Raw genomic sequence first — 18054 nt, forward strand, 5'->3', positions numbered from 1 at the left:
CCTTGGTCTCAGGTGGACTCTTGGATGCTCCTGCATCACCTAGGCCTGAACATGACGTTCGCTCCTCTACCTTAAGTCATGAAGTTCTCTCTTAGCTCGAAATCACTATTTCTAGAGATCAAATCGGTTCAAGGTAAATACTTATAAACAAAATTGCAAAATCACTCTTGATCCCATGCACATGAAATTAGCTCTACTTAGCTTTCACATGAAGTTCGCTCCCCTTGGCTTGAACATGAAGTTCACTCTCATTGCCTTGAACATGAAGTTTGATCCCCTTGCCTTGGACATTAAGTTCGCTCTTGAGGTCATGCACCTAAAGTGAATTTCAAATCAAGACTCATTCTTTCTTCTGTTGAACTCATGATAGGCTTGACTCATGATATTATGACGCTACAAACTCACTCATTTCACACCTCACGCAAGGCTATCCTCCCGACTCCTACTCTCTTGACCATCTATACCTTTTCAATGCAATGGTTAATAGCTAAGTACTCTTAACACTACCCTAGAAAGCAAAAAAAAATGGGGGTCCTCATTTGCGATGGGGCGATGTGTGAATACCTCACAACAGGTATGATAATAGTGCCCAACTTTAAAGCCAAGATCATTGTGCCTAAAGCTTATCAAACAACCTTATCAAACACACAAATGAACAAAAAAATTGTAGAAATTGGATCAATTTTAATTTTAGGCAATAGGTCAACCCTACAAAACATTGAGTGTTGAACTAGTACCGATGAGAGCATGCCTTATGCCAATCCTATTTACATGAACTGTTATCATTAAATGATTTAATTGATTTTGTACTTCTAGAGGTGGAAGCTCATGTAGATAGATTGTCATATTTGGTATATCCACATGAATGTGTTCCATCAATACATTCACATACTTAAGTCTATTAGAAGAAGGTAAGAGAATCTTTTGTAAGGCTTCCTAAAGTATGCCTTAGTAAACCAAAGTATTTTGAAGCAAATCCCAAAGTGAGATCTTACTAGGAGTAACACTAAAAGATCATACAAAGTGCTTAGCTACAAGTTTTGGTGCTTGAAAAAGAATAGGTTGAGATGATAGAAGAGAAGTAGGTTGATCAAAATTTTGTTTATTCCTTTAGTGTTGTAAGAATGGGCTACCAGTCTATAGGAAGGAGCCTTAGATGTGATGAAGTGTTCATACTTCAAAAAAAAATCTTGAGGATGATCTTCAAAAGGAACACCATGAACAAAGATAACTTTCTTTTGAGATGGACTAGCAGGAGTCACATAAATGATCGGTCTCTTAGGCCAACTAGGGGCACTAGAGACCATGATTGCATTAATGGACTTCTCATCTCATGAAGAACTTTCTAATGAAGCATTTTGTTTGACATATTTTTGGCTAGGAGGAGATGTATCTAGGAAATCATCCCTTCACATCGAGCTCACCAAAATGTAGAGGGGATTTGCTATCCTCAAGGCAATGGGGTCTCAAGGAGCAAGTAGCCCATAGTTACCTCAAATGATTTGATTGAATGACTAAGAGAAAGTAATGAAGGATCTTTATGCTACAAGATCAATTTTTATGTTAACTTCGAAAAAGAACAAAACAAAAAATACTTAATCATGGCTATATATAGAAAGATAAAAGTGTTTAGTCTAAAAAAACATAAAGAACAAAGGTACGAGAAATCACCACCAAGCAAATTGCCTCTCGGCCACAGATTTAAGAGTGTCATTGCTGGATTGAGCTCCTCGATAGTCACAATCATGTTTGTTGAACCTTCAAAAAACCTGCACACAAGGAAACATGAAAAATGTTAAGGGTTGTTTAGAGGTTTGCCTCAATCAAACCCCCATTTTGGTGTTTCAACCTCCACAAACAAATAGACAAGATAAAAGTAAGTTCAATCCAAATGAAAGACAAATAAATAGACATGTGAAAGAAAATCCCTTCCATGGAGGAAAACCCCTACCATGGTAAATAAAAGATGTGTATAGATAGTTATATCAAATACAATAAGCAAGGAGCACTTCCAACGATTATGGCTCATCCCTTGAGATGATCTGATAGACGTAATAATATAGAAGCCAAGGAGTCTTGACTGCTATTAGTGTTAAGATCTAAGAGTATTTTGGCAAAGCTTCGTCATTGTGTGAGAGAATGAAAAGTGAACAAGTTGTGAAAATGAGAGAGAAAAACAGTTTCGTTTGGTTGAAGGGGTGGAAGGAGTTGTTACATTCACAATTTGTCATTGTGACACGTCAAAAATAGAATACACTAAATATTCTAATTTGAATTTCAAAAATTACCAAGACACTAACATATCACACAAACCTTTGCACATTGCATTATCCTGCAACATAATTAAGTTGAATTAAAAATCAAAGGTTGTTGATGCTTCATCATTGCCACCTACAAGGTTGAGATTGTGAAATTCCAATCATAGGTTTTGTCATAAATGTCACAATCACAATAAGTGTGAAATTGACACTGAGTGCAATTTCCAACACTATAACTATATAATCTAAAAGCTTATTAAGTGGCAAATATCAATTTGTGTTGTAATTATATGTGGTCTCTATTGGAAGATTTGCTCTTGAAAGTTGTTATTGTTATTTCAAAGGTTTATCTATTCTAAATATATTGAATATTTTCATATAGTATTTCTATTTGTTCTTATGAGTTAAAACATTAGGTATTAGAGTTCATTCTAAAGAAAAGTGGAGGAAAATTATTTATTCTCAAATTGGATTTCTTGCATAGAATCTTATGTCTCAAAATCTTGTGATAAAATAATTCTCTATTTGCTAGAAAGAGGGCATTAAGAGCTTGGGAATAAGTGTCACAATAAATATTTGGATAATATCAAAAGAGATGGGGATCTAAAGTTGACCTTGATCAATAGCCAAATGTTTGGGATTCTCTTAAAAAAATCTCCTTCTAGCTTATTTTTATGAGTCACTTTATCAATAGAGGTTCTTCCTTTCATTATCAATTATTCTCCGCACATTATTTTCTCTCAACTGCCATCATTTGATAATTTTGATCACTAGGCACACAATTTCTATTATTTTTTAGTACAATGTTTATTACTTTAATGGTGAATGTTTCTCCTTTCTCATTCCACTTAGAGTAGAGCCTCTACAAGAGCTCTCTTGTTGCCTTTTTAGCTTTGTCTAAACTAATTGTCCTATAGAGTTGTTAACCCATATCTAAATAACCACCATATTCTCCATTAAATTTTAATATAGAATTACCAATCTATGTTTTTCATTGCACTTAAAAAAAGTAATGACATAGAAATGAACGTGTAAGCATGTAGAGAGTAACCAATACTAACATCACTTAAATCCCTCCCTCCCACTTTCGATCTATCAACATCAAGAATGAACAATTTAATAGCTAAACCAATCGGCTTGACTTGCCTGTAACACAATTCTGGTACCACTAACATCTCGAGACGAGATGGATACATATGTATTGCATGCCCTCTTTTCAATTAAAACTTAAATTATGACATGTCAACACCTATAACCCTCAAAAATCAAAGAGAAGTTTTTTTTCAATTAAAACTTAAATTATGACATGTCAACATCTATATCCCTCAAAAGATCATATAAATGTTTTAAACTATAAAATCAAGAAGTTAATTTACACAACTAGACACAAAATAAAACATAAAATATATACTAATGCAAGTTCAACATGAAATATATACTGATTTTCAAAAGGATGAGTTTATTTCAGTATTTATTGAGTACATATCATATTATCTGCCTTCCTCAATCTATTCAATGAGAGTAGTATACATCTCATTTCATGTCCTTGCTGCTCTAAACTGTTAGGCAACATCTCTCCTTTCTAGCTCATCATCAAACTGCATACTTGACAGAATTTAATGAACATTAATGATCATAATGGTGGCACTAACTATTTTAATAATGTAATAGGCTTCGCTTTTAAAGAGGGCTAATTTGTCATTGTAAAGCATGGATTGAAGACATAGCATTCAATAATATGGTGCATCAAGCTTTTTGGAAAAAATTTCACTTTGTGAATATTTTTTTAATTAGTTTCAAATCCTTCCCAAACTTTCTGAAATCTCAAGCTTAAATCAAATACAGTTTCAAGTATATCACAATCTTTTTAAAATCACAATTTTTGCAATTATTTTTCTGCCCATGGAAAAAACCAAGTCTGCTACCACTAATACTCAATCATTTCAATTTCAAGCACAAGGAATTTCAATTTACAAGAACAAAATAAAATTAAATTCACAGAAGATTATAAAAGCGATTCAAAAGAATCTTGAATGACCATACCGACTCTTTGGTGTCTACAAATGTCAATGTTGCTGATTTCATGGGTACTAATGATCTCAAGAATCTACAACGATAGTTACAGCATTGGATTTGCCAGCAATGTCAGGGTAGGAACAATACATAGGATAGTGATGAGAAAAAACATGAAGATGATGTAGAATAATTCCGGTGGAATGTGGTTCTAGGTCTATCGCTGGTTGTAAGCAAGCTCAAACCTTTTGTCTAGATCCCCATGTAATAACTAATCTTGTTGAATAAAAAATTTAATTTCATCAAAAACGCAAATGGATGAAATGTACCTTTGTCTCTCTATAGGAAAATATTCCAGATTTATGAGCAGCATCTAAATGTTTACTCGCTTAGCTTTTGCAAGTAGCCATTCCTCACGCCTATATAATGTACTATAGAAGTATTTGTTAAGAAGAAGAATATCGATGGTGATATAATAAAGACTAGACAATGCTGTTTATAGCATGGGCAAAAGGAATCACTTTGGGTAGTAACTGGTCACACTTACCTCATTAGATTGTGAGAAAAATGCTTCCATTTTCACTTTCAATTCAGGGTTATTTAGAATTTTATTTTTGTGTAAATATCTCCAGATTTTTAGGTTGGTTTAATCAACATTATAGACATCCCCAATCATAGATATAAGTGGGATAGCTTCACATGAAAATTAAACAATAATGCAAACTATATTCCAATAGCAATCGTATTCAGCATAAGCAAAAAAATTACTTTATTCAAAGCTCTTCATCAAGAAAAAAAGCATGCATCGCAGAGAAACAAAAGTAGATTTATCTACTGTAGCATACATCTTATTATTAATGTGCATGCAAAATGGTGATAGGGGCGGAAGGGCACAGCAGAAGATAAGATTATAATTATGGAATTAAACCCCATCTAGTGGACATAACTATAAATTATCTACACACCGAACAGTTAGTCTCAAAAATATATTGAACAGGTTACAAAAAAGACAACCATGTGCTTGAGGATATCGCTTTAACAATATAAAATAGGCAAACCACATGATAAAATTTATCTGTCAAAACGGGGCAGATCAATATAAAACAGGGTTCATCGCCTGTCAGATGATGATGAATCACTGGAGAATAAGTACTTCACCCGTGACAAAACTGAGTCATGGGTGGGGTCATAAGAATGATCTTTTGACGGAATTTCCAGAATAGCTGGCACTGGTTTGTTGTAGCTATCTACAAGAAAACGAATCATGTTTGCAACCTAGAACACATCATAACATACATGTTAGGTAGTATGTAACACAAATACACTAGAACCATATAGCCTATTGTTACTAACGAGTGCTAATAATAATTATACTGAAAGAAGATCAAACAACCAAGCTACCCTGCCCCTTCCATCTCACACTTTGGCCCTTCCATCTCACACTGTGGAGTGCAGCTTAAATTCTTGCCGAAGCAATCTTTTTGATTCAGTACCAAAGACAAAAGTATCTTGGCTTCATAAAGAGAAGTAATGGTACAAAAAAAAGGCAATTTTCTTAGTGATCAAATGTAATTATGGCTTAGGACTGAAGGCTCGTGACTCTCTTACAAAATCATCTCATAGGAATTCCTTCCAGTGGTTAACTTGAAACTTAAATAGTAATAATATACTGTGTCCAACAGGTGTACATTAAATGATTCTATGCTGTAACATGAAATAGGACATGCATGTTTAACAAGACTGCTATAATGACTAGCAAATGAATGTAAGCATGGCTAACATCATATATTGTTGACATTAATATATCAATTCAATGCAGATATATATAGCTCTCAGGTGTTCCTCTTCATCTTACCGTTTCCTGCTTTGCATTCCATTTTCCAACAAATTATTTGTTAGTGTGTAATGAATTCTATCCCTCATCTAATGGGATTTAATGAGCAAACCTTTTCTTCCAATCAGTCATCCTGACATCAAGAACAAAGATGTTATGACTTATGATTATCAAAATCTATTTAGAGGACCCACATCAAAGGACCAAACTAATTAATGAGCATTTAATACCTCCTTTCATGTGTGAAAGCTCACTAGATGAATCCATCAACATGCTGTAACACTACATGCACATAATGAATTAATGACTCCATGTCTCAAAAGAACTTTTGGTAACATGATAAATCTATAAAATTATGGGGTACCAGGCTCTCTGACTCGGGCTTTTTCACCATTCACCAGGATTTTCATTTAACCATTATCTAGAGCTGAGCCATAACCAACAAGCGCAGAACAACAATAAAGATATATCAATAAAATCAATTTTGTGGCTGCAAAATTTGCATCTTTTTGCATAAATAATAGTAGTCTATATCCAATGTCCATTGTTAATATTAAATTTTATTTCATTATCATTGCATAAGTTTTCTGCCTGAATGTACTGTGGCCAAAATCCACCAGTCTATAGTACAACACGCATTACCGACATGGATCCATTTCACTTCCCTCCTACAATGTCTGGAACAAGTATGCATAGTAAAATATTTTTTCTTCATTCTTACAGCACACCCCAAGTTCCTCATATACCTCAAAATGTGTATCTTGAACATTCATTCTATGCAAGAGTTTTAATAGTTTTTTGCAACTCTAATAATACTAAAAGTGCAAAAGACTGAATTTCTAGCTGTGGCATCATTGATACAACCATTGGTACATCAATTTCATTAAAAGGAGGGAAATGATATGTCCAGCTGCATCTTTAGTAAAGTTTTAAGGAATTATGTTATTATTCTAGTTTAGGTTGAGGGAAATATCATATCTCGACAAAATTTGCTACTACATTTCTGTAAAGAAAGAAAATTAAGCTGACTTAAAATCAATTTAGATTTCAAATCATTAACAATCACGGACAGTTAATTTCACCACTGTAACCCCACACCACGAGTCACCCTCCTGCAAGTCCAGTAATACTAAATTTCAGCCCCAAAAAATCTGTCACCTTGCATTCTAAACTCAAATTGCATCCATGACTAAATTGTATCGGTTGTTTGTGAGAGAAAAATAGCATAAACTTTAATGGTTATTCACAAGTCCTTTAAAACTTATAGACACATACTAGCATCCAATCAGACAGAAATCAGAATCATGTAGACTATTCAGAAGTTTCAGTTAAATGCATTAAATCTGTGTTGCAAAATCTGATTGAATCAAACAATTCAAAACATTGGAACGTGTATCAAAGAAACAAGATCAGAAACACCCTTTTTCAAGAAATGCAGATGCTGCTCCTGTGAGTGTACATATTTCAAACTTATACCTATGGTAAGATCAGAAGCAGGCTGCAAAGTTACTCATCAAAAATTTCCTCACTAGTTGCATTACATCACTAGTTTCACTACGCAAAGCCACCATGATGTGTGTATAATTCCCTCAGGAGAGCAAAAGAACTTCTTTATGCTTTTGTATCAGAAACCTTTCCAGACTTCCATTTCTATGTGTAAGTGCAGAAATATTCAGCAGAACTTTGATATAATAATCTAGAGGAAATATTGTTGCTTAAAGGCAACGATTGCTATGAAGCTGAAATCAATTATACTTTTGTAATGTTCTTAGAAGCACACAAAAATGAATATGAAAGAATTAAGATAACCAAACAATAAGAGAGTGTCATCTTACTTACATATTGACTGATTAGCACAATGGCAATATCTTCTTTTGCTGTAAATTCCTTAAAAGTTTCTTCAATGGCTTTTACTGTGGTCTCTGAAATAGAAGAAAATAATTAAATATTTGAAATAGCGAGAAACAGTAGAAGTTTAAGACTTTCCTAGCACACAAATTTAGAAATACAAATAATCAATCAAACAGATATGAATTACTATTTGCCGATTTGGAAGTTTCAAATTCTGACACATCATTCCCATATCTTCTACGAAACATAAAGATGACTCTTCTTGTACTGTTATGCAAATAAAATTCATTTCCATTTGACGACATATGAGACTGCTTGTGGTGGAATGAGGCTTGTAGCAAGCTCCCACTATGTCATTCTGAAAGGAATGACTTTCAAACAACTTCCAAACTAAACTTATATAGTACATGAATCAAACAATTCTAGAAACCACACATGCAATAACATGCAAATACAAATAATACAGTTGACAGAAAATACACTGGGAAAATCCTTTCAAGAAAAAAAAGTATGCTCCTGGTGGGACACAACCCCTGCCCAAAACACCCCCATCCCCTAAAGAAAACATTTCAGGGACGCGATGGGTAGGAAATACTCCTATCAGTATGGCTGCCACTGAGGGTTCTTCTACGAGTGGTAGTGTAGCAAGGTCAGCAAGTTCAACTAACCCATTTGACATTAAGTGTTAATCACAATGTTATCTAAATTACATACTACTAGCGACACATAGTGCCACACCATGTGAAATGTCCCAACATGTGGGTAGAATAATCAAATTAACTTTATAATTTGCAAGGTGTATGATACTTAATCCCAACATTCTCTCACTTTTATACCTTGCATGAGCAAAAATGGATCATCAATAATCCATGAACTATCTACTAAGGGTCATGAGGTCCGTAGACTCACTGCACCATCAGCTTCATTGTACTCGAGGCTTTGTCAAAGCATCAACAACATTCACCAAAGTGTCAACCTTTTCAAACATCACCCTCCAATCTTCCACCATGTCACAAACAAAACAATTTTGAACATCAATATGCTTCATCTATGCATGAATAGTTGGGTTTTTTGCCAAGCTAATGGCACTCTAACCATCAAATTTAATTGTTTCTACTCCCTATCTTAGCCCGACATCTGACAACGATATCTTAAGACATCCTACTTATTTACAAGCATGAGTAGCTATCACGTACTCTACCTCTCTAGTGGAAAGAGCAACCATAGTGTATCACTTGCTCATCTCATCAATCACACCATGGAACAAGTTAAACACATAGCCACTGGTCAACTTTTTTCTGTAAACATTCCCTACCCATCTGAGTCCACAAACCCTTGAATCTCAACTAATGTTCTAAGTAATGAATAACATCAGCACTACTATGGGCATGCTCTAATTATCTCCCCATATGACAAATAGAATACTTGGAACTTGGATATACCCTTCAAATATCTAATGACTCCCTTCACTGCTACTCAATGATCCTTTCCAAGTTTTAGCCTTGAACCAACTCAAGACTCCCACTGCTTGGGTAATGTCTCATCTGGTACAAACCAACACATAGATGAGGCTCCCAACCAGTTGCATAAGGAACATGAGCCATGTCCTCCATTTTGTCAAATGTTAAGGGACACCAACCAAATGAAAGCTTTGTTCACACAAAAATAGAAACACTCACTAGTTTGCAATACACCATGTTGAAATACTACAGAATAGAATCAACATACTTCCTCTAATATAACCAAAGTTTTCTGTTTAGCTCTATCCCATTTGATCTCCATCACTAAGATAAACTTAGCTGCTCACAAAACCTTCATTTCAAACCATGATGAGAGCTGAGATTTCAAATGCTTAATCATACCTTTACTATCATCAAATATAAGCATTTCATCAGCATACAAAGTGGTAACAATGAAATGATCACCATCCTTCTTTGTAATAAACATAGTGATCTGATTTTAACCTTACAAACCTCAACTTCAAGACATAAGAATCAAACTTTTAATACCACATTGTGGGAGATTGTTTGAGACCAAAAAGGTGTTTCTTTAACTTACAAAACAATAAGTCCTCATCCTTTACCATGTCTTGGTTGTGTTACGTAGATTTCTTCCTCCAAGTCACCATGCAAGAAAGTTTTATTATGAGCATCTACTCAATATCAAAGTGAAATGACATAGCAATTGATAATGAGAATAGAGAAAAAGATTTCACCCAAATTTATTCTTTGAACTTGAAGATTCCCCTTAGCAACCAACCTTGCTTTGTATTTTTCAACATTTCCTTCAAAACTAAATTTCTTCTTCAAAACCAATTTACAACCAACAAGTTTCCTTCCTTTCAACAACTAAACTAGGTCCAATGTGGTATTCTTCAATGCTATAATTTCTTCAACCATTGTCATCTTCTAAGATTCACTATTGTTCATCCCCATTGCCTCCATCATAGTTCTAGGCTCATCTAAGTTAGTCAATAAAGAAAAAAAAAACATCTAAAATCAGGCAGGATATACCTTTCTAGTTGCCTCCTTTGCCGAGTGGACCTCTTCACAAGCTGAAGTAGAGGTTCTTCCTCCTCTGAGTTCCTAACACTACCATCCTCTTTCAATCCATCCTGAAACTCTAGTTCAACCTCAAGTGCAACATCCTCAGTCTTTGGTTGTAGCAGTTCAACTATGAGAAAAAGTTTGATCTCCCTAAGGATCACATTCTGATCATGCATAGTCTTGCCAATCACAAGATTCCAAAACTTGTATCTTTTCACACCTTTGCTATAACTAATGAAAATGAATTTGAAAGCTTTGTAATCCAACTTAGCCCACTTCTCCTTAGGCACATGATCATATGTCTCACAACCAAAAGCTCAAACAAGCTAAAGTGAGGGCTTTTTGTTTGTCAACCCTCTTGTGGGATTTTGTCCACAAGCATTGATATAGGAAATTTGTTGATTAGATAACGCAAGGTGCTATCCACTTCTACCCAAAAAATTCTTCTCCAATCTGACTCCATTGAGCATACTCTTAGCCCTTTCCATCAACATTTTGTTCATTCTCTCTACAACTCTATTCTATTGAGGGGTGTTTGCAATTGTCTTACATCAAGAAATTCCATTGTCCTTGTAGAATCTATCAAACTTCATTGACCAATATTCTCCACCATTTCTTTTTATTAACACCTTTGTCTTCCTTCTTGTCTAATTCTCTTAAAGAGTTTTAAACCCACTAAAATAGCTAAAAAACCTCAAATGTGTCTCCAAAAATTAACCCGTCTCCTAAGTGAAATCGTCACAATGAATTAAGTCCAGCATCCTTATTGATTTAGAAAAGCTTGAATAAAACAATGTTCACAAAACTCAAAAATCAAGAGAACAATAAACCAAACCTTCTACCAAATTTTTATTTTTCAAAATTTTTAGACTTTTTCTTCAATGTGGCCCAAACACTCATGCCAGAACATGTACTTTCCTTCTATCAACAACTTCAAGTATCATTAGGCAATACCTTCATGCCTTGCTCACAACTTAAGACATAACTTCTTCATATGAACTCAAAATGAGACCCTTTTTTGAAATTGCATAATTGTTTGAGAGGAATCCAAGTCTACAATCCTTTTCTCTCCAACAGGTCTTGTGAAACTGTTGCTTATGTGAGACTTGGACTTATTTCTCCCACATCCTACAATCCCATAACACTAGGTGTCTCCTTTGCAATACCTAGACTCCAATGTCAACAACTTACAAAGAAATTGCCCTTCAAGGAATTGCCGTGGTAACAACTTGAGCCTTAGCAACAACATGAAACTACAAAACTAATATTTCAAAAGCAAGTCTTAGCACCACATCAAAACAAAGTTCCAACTCAAACTCCTCTAACAAGAACCATGGCACTATGAATAATTTTACACCCAGCCTTATCAAAGACTACCTACAACATTCATCTTGCTCAGAAATGACAAATTTTGAGCCAAACCTGAGATGTGCAATGCTCCAGAGATTTTTTCAATCCTACCATCAAAAAAATCTGATTTTGACTCTACCAACAATATGTAGGATTGTATCATCAGACAAAAAATCCTTTAAACCATCAATGCTCTCATATTCAAAAAACCACTCCTTGTAGGGAGTCATATGGACAAAAGCTCTAGAATTGATCATCCATGCATCCTCTTATGCATGCATTGCAAAATGCTGCAAGAAATGCATCTCCCACATCATCTTGAGAATTCTTAGAATTTGACTCATTATCTCAATCTTTCTTATTCTTTTCCTTCTTCTCCTTGTAGTCTTTTTTAATGTGGCATGTTTTACCACCATTCCCGAATTTCACTTTGGACTTTCCAAGGGACTTAGATCTACCTCTTGATTTAGATTTTTGGTCCTTTTGCTTGTTCTTTCCTTTTTCTTTTTTCTTAGATCTTCTCCAAACAACTAAATCATTGTTGACAAGATCTAAAGTTTTTTGCCTCCTTCCTTTTGAGAGAAAGAAGAGCATGTATCACTTCTTCAAGCATAAGCTTAGTAATAGTACTTCCAATTTCCATTACCAAATTTTCCAATAAAAATCACATCACATCAATGTAATACACTATTCTCCATTGTCAATCTATGATTCTATACACCAATGAAATTTAATTAGGTAGCAACAGTGTTAGAAGCATTTGCATGTTCAAAAACTAAGTCATTGTCACCAATCTTGAAGGAATAATATTTCTTGCAAAGAAAGAGCTTATTCACCAAGGATTTAACCTGATACAAAATTCCTAATTTCTTCCACAAGGATTCTATAATGGCTTCTCTTGAAAAAATTAGAAGCACTAAATCGTCCAAGCAAAGCTTGATTAGGCTTCTTTGTTTTTTATCCAACATTGTCCATTCATCAACAAACATTGCAACTTTTCTAACCCAAGTCTGCCGCCCACAGATCATGATCTATGTGAAACCTATCCATCTCCAACCTTGATCTGATTGCCTATATTTCCTAAAATGTGATCCTCCATATGCACAACTCTCACTCAAATGAAGATTAATATCAAAAATCTTTTTCCCTATTCAAAGATCTCATAAGTTGGCCAAACTCTAATACCAAACGAAAGGAAATGGGATAACATGGAAACAACTTCCAAACTAAACTTCAAAGAGTGGAGCTATATAGTGCATGAATTAAACAATTCTAAAAAACGCACATGAAAAAGAATTAAACAATTCCAAAAATCACAAAAATTTCCCTAGGAAAACCTATTTGAGGAAAAGGAAAAATGAAAAAGAAAAAACCCAAGACCAAAAGAAGCTTCAACGCATTATTCAGCAACACAAACTCAGTTACAGTACAATCAAAGTATTCACTTCTCTTAACAGCATCAACGATCAGTGGAGAGATTCTAGTGGCACAACCCTACAAAAATAATATATATCCCTTTTCTCCATACTAAGCACCCAATATATAAGCATGCACAAACAATGAAATAAACTTGCAAGCTTTCAAATCTAAAGCACCCAAATCATGCATAATATCTATTTTGGATTTTTTCAATCTTTATAAAAGATGCCCCTTTTTTTCTCCTATAGTAACAAATACAGAAACTTAAGAAATTACAACAACTACAAAGATGCTTATATAAAAGGAAGAAAAGTTTCCATGAAAGCACAAAGTCTCTCGTCACTTCCCCGAGACAGGAATGTAGAAGCAAAGCTCAAAGTCTTCACTTTTTTACTGTCCTATCTACATTCCGAATGATTAGTATGATAACAACGTACAAACTACAACAGCTCAAAGTCTATTGATATGATGTACTCCAAACTACTATGAATAGGAACAATTACAAGCACAAAGTCTTGCAATTTTTCTCTATTGTAAACAACTAACTATGCTAATTTAATCCTCAATGGTTGCAGCACAAAGTCTACAAGAAATTAGATCAAAGCTCTTTCCAACAACCTCACTAGAATCTCAAGTGTATGTAGAAAAATATATCACTATGACATAAGAACACAATGGATATATGAACAAAGCCTCAACACAAAGTCTGAAACTAAAATGTCTTCGTTATATTGCTTGAGAATACAATGTACAAGTATAAAACACAAAGTCTTTATCGCTGTAAATTTCTGCAAAGTTCTCTTTCTTGCTAAAAAGATCCATATTACATAGAGCACCCTCCAATATATATAGGAGAGGGGTTGAGAACAAAAAGTGGGAGAAGTCCAACTAACTAAGACTCATTCCACAACTAACTATGACTTATTCCAAATTATAGTCCTACTGCCTTTCGACTTGTAATTTGTTTACATGTAATTACAAGTTACAAGAATACAAGTAATGTGACTACTTGCAATTACAATTTTTGGCATTACATGTAATTTGTTAAAGGGAAATTACAAATGCATAATTGAAACTAATCTAAGTGTCCAAGACATGACTCTATTTACATCATCCTCTCTCTAAGAGGTCTTCATGCTGCTACAAGATGCTGGCACTTGAAGTATTCAAGATCGGTGAAGGTATTTATCCAGGAACATCAACTTGAATCCTTGATAGTTCTTATGCCCTCTGCTAATGAACTCCGGCCTCATCTTCTTGCTTGGGGTAATACTGATTCTTCAGAAGTTCACTCAGTGCATATGACATTGTACTCTTTTCAATTTACATCACTATTGTCATCAACATATGACAACACTACCTTTTGCTCACTATCTTTACATATATTAAGATCCTTTGCAATTGGGTGTCTAGGACCCAACTGCAAGTATTGATCTTGCAAAGGAAAGACGTGGGTGTTAGGGGTAAAAACGTATGGTAGTATGAATAATAATTATAAGTGTGTTATGTGTGGTTATGTTTTGTTGTTGCCGAGAGGTTCCCGTCGAGTAGTTGGGAGTTGGTGACGGTTGGCAACTTGGCCAACCGTCCGGTCTATAGTTGCCAACCGTCGGGTCTATATATTGTTTGGTTGGAACCTCGGCAGGGGGAGATTGTGTATGGACAATTCTGGACATTGGAATAAAGATATAAATTTCTGGTCTACTTATTGTCATTTGTCATTTATGTTATGATTGTTTTGTCCCATGAATACTTGGTACGTGCAGGCAATACTGTGTTATCTGATCATTCACCAACTATACATTTAGGACAAAACATTTTGGCGTCGTTGCCTGAACGAACCTGGAGATAACTATGGCGGCAGGCGGAAGCAATTAATGGGCCGACCGTTTAACCAGCAATTAATTGTCGTGGACAGCGACACGCACGAAGAGAGTACCGCAGAAGAGGAACGAGAGGATCAGTTGACGGCAGACTTGCTGGAGTTGTGGGATGTGTCGGTCACGTAGTACGTGCAACGAGAGGCTCAGGAGAGAGCCGTCTCGGAAGGCACGATATGTTGTCAACTCACCGTCAGCACTCCCGTCTTTGACCTACTCGGGAGTATTCCAAGGTTACTCGCCAGAAATTTGATTGCATGCCAAGACCAAAGGGAGGAAACGACAAAGGAACTTCGGCGACAACAAGTCCTCCGACGGTACGAGGAACGAAGTCGTAGGGAGGAAGAGGAGAGGGAGGCCAGTCGGCGCTGTACCTCTGGCACTTGATGCCCCTATGGCCGAACAAAGACAGACGTACCACTGCTACCGAAGGAGTAAACGAAGGAACTATACGAAGATCTCAACGTATAAAAGAATAGGCCAATAGAAGACGGCGACTAAGAGAGGTTGCTGACTCGAGGAGTTCGGAGAAACACAGCAGAAGTCGAAGTCATAGTCGGGAGAGGCAAAAACCGTGTACGTGGAAGGAGTTGGTCGAGGTCGCCAGGAACCTGCCACTTCCAGACGTAGCGGAGGAAGATCTCGCCAACCAGGCACCACACTCGACGTCAAGTGAAGAAGACTCCAGAACCGAATCACAAAGCACCCAATCGGAATTTTTTGAACAAGGAGAGGAGGCGGTACAAGACCTGCACAAGGAAATCGCCACTATTTTCGAAGCAACGTTGTCCAGCATTAAAAACTTGTCCTTGTCGAAGGGCATCAAAATAGGAAGATCGGCTCCGGAAACCCTGGGAAGGAGGGGCTATAGAAGTGAAGGTGACCAAAGCCCAGTTGGCAGAGGCCCAACCAGACTAGGAGCGTATGGTACCCTCCAGACACATAGTACCTTTCCGGCATATAGCCATTTCCAGGCACTGAATAAAAACCGCACAGAGAAGAACGATGGCACACACCCCGGAGAAACAAAAACTTCCAAAATTCATGGGCGACGGGTCAGAGGACCCCGTACGACATTGCAAGATATGCGTCACCATCTGGGAAGCAAATGGCCAGGACGATCGGGACTACTAGGTGAAGGCATTTCCGGCCACTCTGCAAGGAATAGCTATTGACTGGTACACAGACATTGACGCTCAGCATAAAACATCCTGGAGCAATCTAAAGAAGGCCTTCGAGGAAGAATTCAAACTCCTGCGGGATGACAACGAGATTGTGGCGGAAATTTACAACACCAAACAAGGAAAAAACGAAAGTGTGCACACATATAACAGAAGGCTGAGGGAACTACTTAACAAAATGGAGAACCAGCCGGCAGATGGCCTCAAGAAGTGGTGGTTCGTGGAAGGATTGGTACCATCCCTGAGAAGGACGATGAAAGTGGTCCCTCCACCATCGTACGATGAAGCATACAACCGTGCCATGGATATTGAAAGTGAAAACAAGACATCCCGGGGGAAGCGACGGACCAGCGATGGTGATAGCACGGACGACAACAACGACGGGGGATCCAAAACCGTGCAAGCACTTCGGAAGGATATGATGAGGATGATGGAGTTAAAAGGTGACAAAGAAAGTGGTAGGGAAGGAAAAGAACTATGGTGTACTAACTGCAAGACTGAAGGACACACTAAAGGAAGTTGTCCCCGTAAAGTTTTCTATGACATCTGCCAAGTAACGGGACATTCCACTAAGGAATGGTTGTACAACTTGAAAGCACAGAGCACACAAGTGCCCTATGCCCAACCCGACCAAACCACACCGCCGAAGCCAACAACAAACTCTGACGCCTCACCTGGAGGGTACAGGAATAATCGGAGGGATAATAATAGATCCAATAATAACACACCAAGGAGCAGAATTCAATACAACGGGAAGGGGCGACCCATGATTCAGTGCAGGAAGTGCAACGAATGGGGTCACTTTGCCCGAGAATGCCAAAACGAAGATGATACAGGAAGTTTGTTGTGCAGATGGTGCGGTCCAAGAAATCACGAGGACATAGATTGTCCAAAACAAAAAGGGGTGAACATGCTTGATGTGGAGGGATCAAGAGAAGACGTACTGGCAATCACAAGGTTGCAAAACAAGAAAGCCATGTATCCTGACCCTCGCATAGAAAAAGAAAGGCTCCAGGAGGCAAGGGCAGATATCGAGTGAGCGATGGCTGGAGAGCGGAGGGCTTCGCACGTGGCTACCGATACACTAGTCCGGTCAAAACCAGAGAAAACTATCATTAAGTAGATGTTACAAACCACAATACCCGTATGGGTGTATGACCTTCTGCAAACCATGCCACAATTAAGGATGGCTCTGACAAATGTAACCATGGACACTACCCTCGGTCAGGAACACCAAACGGTGGCGGAACCATGTAGTACGGACACGGTGAAGGAATCTGGTACAGATGCCATGAATCCTATGCTACTCGCGGTGGGCGTCGGACAAAAACCGGCAGTAGTAGAGATGGATATAATGGGACAAAAGCTTACAAACACCATTGTTGATGGTGGGTCTGGAGTCAACGTACTACCGGAGGAAACTTGGCAAAGCCTTGGCAAGAGTACACTTTGGCCACCAACCTTCCATCTGGTCGGTGCCGATCAACACAATATCAAACCCCTCGATACCATCATGGCACAAAAGGTGGTAATTGGGACACAGCAATTCCTTCTGGATTTTGTAGTCATTCCGCTGGAAAGGAAAGCGTACGACGCTCTTCTAGGAAGGGGGTGGCTGATCATGGCCAAAGCTAATCATAACTGGAAAAGGAATACGCTCTCAATCGAGAGTGACGGTCATAAGTATGTAATTGATCTAAGGAACCAGTCCGTTAGCGAAGA

General features: G+C 37.0%; 1 protein-coding gene across 3 annotated transcripts in view; it reads right to left on the reverse strand.

Moving 5' to 3' along the window:
• Positions 1–5016: 5016 nt before the first annotated feature.
• Positions 5017–18054, reverse strand: part of LOC131046441 (V-type proton ATPase subunit F) — a 161119-nt gene continuing 148081 nt past the window's right edge. The window contains exons 4-6 of one of the 3 annotated variants that reach the window (XM_057980192.2): positions 7945–8027; positions 6336–6387; positions 5553–6238 (exon numbers count right to left, since the gene is read on the reverse strand). In XM_057980192.2, coding sequence (XP_057836175.2) covers positions 6234–6238; positions 6336–6387; positions 7945–8027 — 140 coding nt within the window. In that variant the 3' untranslated portion in view covers positions 5553–6233. The other 2 variants (XM_057980190.2, XM_057980191.2) reach the window with 2 other exon arrangements.

The sequence above is a fragment of the Cryptomeria japonica genome, chromosome 1 (genome assembly GCF_030272615.1).
Source record: "Cryptomeria japonica chromosome 1, Sugi_1.0, whole genome shotgun sequence".
Taxonomy (NCBI): domain Eukaryota; kingdom Viridiplantae; phylum Streptophyta; class Pinopsida; order Cupressales; family Cupressaceae; genus Cryptomeria; species Cryptomeria japonica.